Here is a 5,441-nt window from a genome sequence, read left to right as displayed (position 1 = left end):
ACAATGAATGGGTCGCAGATAAAAAAACTCTTACATTGGATAAATCTAACCCTCTAATTTCTCAAAATTTTGTACTTTTTTTATCCTTTTTTGCTTTCTGAACTATTCTACTGCCAATATGTAGGATAGAACAAAAGAAAGAACTTTTGGTGCATGGGGAATCAACAAAAGCATGGTATGGATCCTTGAAAATGTGATCCGACCTATACTTTTACCTGCCCTTATTATTCTTTGGAGAAATTGGGCCGATAACTTATAATTCAACAACGAGAAAAGAAAGCAAATGAATGGTAGTAATAATATGGAGCGAACTACTCCAAAAAAAATGTGAGTCGACCTCCCCAAGAGAAGAAAAATCTGATGAATAGAAGTTGTGGGGTATGGAAGTTTTGACCTCTCATAAGTGTCACATCACCCTCTCTTTTTTTTCTTCCTATAAAGCAATGGTCCCCCTCGGGACTTTTCTCAACTTTGGAGAAGTGAGTTTTCTCAACGAGTAGTTGTCAGTTGGCGTTGTTAGGGAGGAAAAGAGAGGAAAAGATGGGTCGAGCTCCTTGTTGTGACAAAGCTAATGTGAAGAAGGGACCTTGGTCACCGGAAGAAGATGCGAAGCTCAGGGCTTTCATGGAGCAACATGGCACTGGAGGCAACTGGATTGCTCTTCCTCAGAAGATTGGTATAAGCATAGTTTCAAAACTCTCCCATGTCATCATGGACTCTCCTAAGTCGACTCCTTTTACCTTGGCCGTGTTATTGTCTGAGTCAGCATTTTGCCATATAAAGTCATCAAAACCCGGACTCTCCGCATCAACCGAGTACTTAGTCACGTTAACTTAGTACTCGACTACGCCACTACAAGTCGACTAGGATTTGCTTTTGTTGTGTTTTGACCCCGCATCCACGTTTTGAAACACTAATTTTTTTTCTTCTAATTAATGAAAACAAAGTACTAATTTCCGTTTTGGTTGATCAATATTAAAGGGCTTAGAAGATGTGGGAAGAGTTGCAGATTGAGATGGTTGAATTATCTGAGGCCCAATATCAAACATGGAGGATTTTCTGAGGAAGAAGACAAAATCATCTGTAGTCTCTACATAAGCATTGGGAGCAGGTATTTCTTCTTCTTCTCTCTCTCTCGCTATTATTATTATTATTATTAGTATTTTGTATTGTTTTGATCTAATGATTGTTGAATTTCCATCCAATAGGTGGTCAATAATAGCAGCACAGTTGCCTGGAAGAACAGACAATGACATTAAAAATTATTGGAACACCAGATTGAAGAGGAAACTGCTCGGAAGGCGAAAAGAAACTCAGATGCGCCATCTATCCTGCGTAGAACAAGAGGGAAAAACCCTAAATGGTGTGAATGAAAACACATCTACACAGGCCTTTAGCACATCAGCCTTGGAAAGAATGCAACTTCACATGCAGCTACAAAGCCTCCATAGCCCTTTCTCCTTCTATAATAACCATACCTTATGGCCTAAGTACCATGATCTTATGCAACATTCCCCTCCTACTACTCAAATTGCACCCTCTCAGAAGGGGGAACTCAACGATCTTTCTGCTGCTGCGATCAAATTTCAATCAGACAAAAATTCTATGAGTAGCAATCAAAAGTTAGATGAATTTGACAATTCCTTAAATGGGTTCTCCAGAGATCAAGCTATGAAGGTGAAACCAAATGTTATAGAGCAACCCAACAGTAACTTTCAGACGGTGGATGGATTACAAGCTGAATTGAATGACTTGATTTATAGAAATAGTACTGGTGGTTTGGTTGGGCAAGATGATCAAATATTTGAATTTGATTGTTTCAGAGATATCATTGGAACAAAGGAGAACATGATTTGGTGGGCTAATGATTATGATACAAAATTAACTTCAAATTCTTGGGATTCACCTTCAGTTCTTCAGCAAGAGGGGATGCTTCAAGACTATGAAATTGGATATAACCTATAAGAAACACTCTGATGGTGAGTATGCAGTTGGTTTTTGGGACTATGTAATTAAGGATGATGAGGCTAATTCTGTAACTATTGTGAATATTACCGTAATGTTTTTCTCAACATGTCTCACTAAATTTAGTTCTATTTTTCTCATCTCACTGTTTAAACTTTAAACAGCTAATACATAAGGGTATTGATGGTTATTATTATGCAAATTACATACGCTTTTGGGAACTTCCCGTCAAGGGTTCAATATAAAAACAGAAAATAACAGAAATTAGATACAAAAGAGAAGAGATTGTGTGGTTCTTCAATTTGCATAATGGCATTCATGGGAGAAGGAGATCAAAGAGCTTCGATTAGGGGCGAAGATTATAAAGTGCAAGATCCTAACGGTGGATGTGGCCTAAGCAAGATCAACGGCCGAGATCATTTTAGTTAGTTAAGTGTTTAAAGATTAAGATGTATCCCTTTATTGTGAAAGGGTATATTTGGAACGGGTGTAAACAAACAGACGTTTGAGAGAAGGGTCAGCGTGATGAGGAGTTGCATCCCTTCCCTCAAATGTCTATAAGAGAAGCCTCCGGTCCCTGCTTGTACACAACTAATCTTTTCCATTCTCTGTGAATCCACGTCTAAGAGAAGATAAGAGGAAAACAGTCCCCATCACTGCCTGTTGTGGAACAAGGAGATATACCGGAGTGGAACCATTTCAAGAGACAACAAGACAATATCCATGGCTTTCGGTATGTTCTTTTACTATTTCAATTTCAATCCATATGGTTAACTGTGATTTTCTCAAAGTTGGACCGCCAAAGATTCGTTGCCCGTGTTCCTTTTATGATGAACACTTACATGTGGTATCAGAGCCACGGTTCCGGCGAGAAAATCGAATTAAAAGTGATTGAAATAGGGTTTGTGAAAACTTTTATTTTGAGTGCAGCCATCAATTCTGGAGTCTGATCGATAGCACTGACACGTTACTTGTGTTCCCACAAATCCAACGCAACAAACGGTTCGTCGATCCGATGTCTGGATTGCGTTTGGCGGCGATTGAAAGATGGAAATTTTAACTTTTGGGGAAGTTTTCGACCTCGCCGGAAAACAGTGTGCCGCCGGCGACCGGCTTGTTCGACATGAGATTTTCTAGGGTGGTTGCGAAGTTCGTCGAGAGACGAGTCCAACGGCGTATTCTGCGCCTCAATCGGACTTCAAACGAAGCCGCAATAATAAATCGAACTTTGAGTGTTTTTCGGATTTTGCTGGAATTTTTACTATTTTAATGAAGAAGATGATGAATAGTGTCGGGTTTCATGGGCTGAACCGGGCCGCGCGGGCCCATTAAGGATCCGCAACAGGTTTTTCAATTAAAAAGGGCCCAGTAGACCCTCTAAGCCCACCAGACCGCTTGGCCCAACCTGACCCAATCGGCCCATAGGCCTAAATGGCCCAAATCTGTGTTTGACTCGGTTTGGCCCATTTTTGTGATATTTTTGCCTGATTATAGTGGTTCTGGGGGTTTTGGACCCTTCTGAACCCGATTTTGGGGTCCCTTTATGTATTTGAGGCCTATTTTTCATAATTACAGTATAATTTTCAAAACTTTTGACTTTATAAGTTGATTTTAAGTCAAATATTTTAGGGTTTTAGGCTTAGGTAAAACGGATTCCTAAGCTTACGAACCGTTCTGGACCTATTTTTGAGGTTATTTTTGGTATTTAAGCACTGTATGATATAATTACAGTGTAAAATCAAGACTTTTGGTTTTGTAAGTTTGATTTTAAGTCAAATATTTTGGGGTTTTGGACTTGGGTTAGACCATTCCTATGGTTTTAGACCATTCTAAACCCGTTCCAAGGTCTGTTTTGGTGTTCGGAGTCTGAATTTTAAAATTTCTGTGTAATTTTATAACTTTTTGGGTTTTTTAAAGTGGGCCTTGAATTTGATTTTGATTTTGATTTTGATGTTGTTTAATGATTAAAACTCAGTCAATGAACACATTTGGTTTCTAATTCTTAACTTAAGAACCCCTATATGTTGTTTATATGCTTTATGTTTTGGATATAACTTAAGAGTTAAAATGATTAGTTGAAATCATATATGGGACTAAACCTTTAACTTGAATGCACATTAGTTCATGCCAGATATGCTTAAAACCTAAGCTTATGGTTATAATAAACTGATAGTGTGTATTTTCAAAACCTAAAACATTGAATTATGTTTGATCATGGAACTTGAAAGTTGGTTTTGTATACACAAGTTTATTACATTATTCATTATTTTTTGTTGAAATTAAACTATATCTTGTTATGATTGGTCACTAAATGAATGAACAAAGAACAGCGATTCCGACTGGGAAATAAAATCCCTTAAGGTTAAGTGGTTAATTTTGATAACCGTGTCGCATACAATGACACATTTATGGACTATGAACCACTTTCAATTGCGACTATTTGTCCAAGAGCAACACTTAGCCCAATGGATGACTGTTGTTTTGCAGAAATAGGCGGTGTGAGAGGGCTAGGCCTGGGCAACCTGGTTTGGGGTTGTGCTTCTGCCCAACGGTGGTGTGCGCCTCAAGTATAGGGTTATCTGGCCCTAGTTGGTCTCATGGGAGAGCCAATTGTGTGCTGTTGCACCGCCCAACGGACGGCCCACGGTGACACGCTTGGTGTCTCGCTAGAATCACAGTATTGTGATTTCTTGAATTGAAAATCGTTTGTGTGTTATGGCACGGCCCAACGGACGACCCACAATGACACGTCTGATGTTTCGTTGGGATCATATTTTTGTGTTTTTTGTGATTCTGGGCAATCTAACTAATTTTCCCTTAAGATAGATTGACTGAGTATTGTATGTGAGAACCAATTGTGTGCCGTGGCATGGCCCAACGGACGACCCACAGTGATACACCGGTGTCTCTTCATAATCATGGTATTGTGTTTTCTAAAGTAGAAACCAATTCTGCATCATGGCACGGCCCAACGGACAGCCCACGATGGCACATATGGTATCTAATTAGAAGCACACTTATGTATCATCATGATTTTATACATTTTAGTCATTCTTTTCAGTTTGATTGATTAAAATCGTGGATTGAGTTAATTAAACTCCATTTGTGGACTGAATAGGTGTTATAAGAAGTGAGCATGTTTGAAACTGCAAGTCTGTGTCTGTGACATTCAAGTTGTTGGTATCTTTTCTAGATACCGATTATGTTGAGTACTTTAGTTGGTTAGAAACCTTAGCAAGTGATGGAATAGATCTGCATAATTCAAGACTACAAAAGGCTAGACTATGCATCATTGAATGACAGGCTCACTAAACCCACATCTAAAAGATGCTTATGAATAGTGGAAGTTCAATGTTAGTATCAATCTAGTAGTAATGGTAGACCTCCATTTTTTATGCAATTCGAGATGTTTTTGAGACTCGAAAATGCAAAGGAGTTCTTGAATGTAGTTAGTGAATATTTTAGAGGATCATTTG

At 38.7% G+C, this 5,441-nt stretch overlaps 1 protein-coding gene across 1 annotated transcript; it reads left to right on the top strand.

The window, feature by feature from the left end:
- Nucleotides 1-485: 485 nt before the first annotated feature.
- LOC143856538 (transcription factor MYB36-like) lies at nucleotides 486-2,072 on the top strand. Its single transcript, XM_077366790.1, has 3 exons — nucleotides 486-676; nucleotides 982-1,111; nucleotides 1,209-2,072. The coding sequence occupies exons 1-3, from the start codon at nucleotides 541-543 to the stop codon at nucleotides 1,963-1,965; spliced, it is 1,023 nt and encodes a 340-aa protein (XP_077222905.1). The 5' UTR covers nucleotides 486-540; the 3' UTR covers nucleotides 1,966-2,072.
- Nucleotides 2,073-5,441: the final 3,369 nt, after the last annotated feature.

Source organism: Tasmannia lanceolata, unplaced genomic scaffold (genome assembly GCF_043159265.1).
Source record: "Tasmannia lanceolata isolate RefF3 unplaced genomic scaffold, GAP_Taslan_0.1 ptg000023l, whole genome shotgun sequence".
Lineage (NCBI taxonomy): Eukaryota > Viridiplantae > Streptophyta > Magnoliopsida > Canellales > Winteraceae > Tasmannia > Tasmannia lanceolata.
Note: the sequence above shows the minus strand (reverse complement) of the source record. Positions and strands in the feature narration are given on the sequence as shown.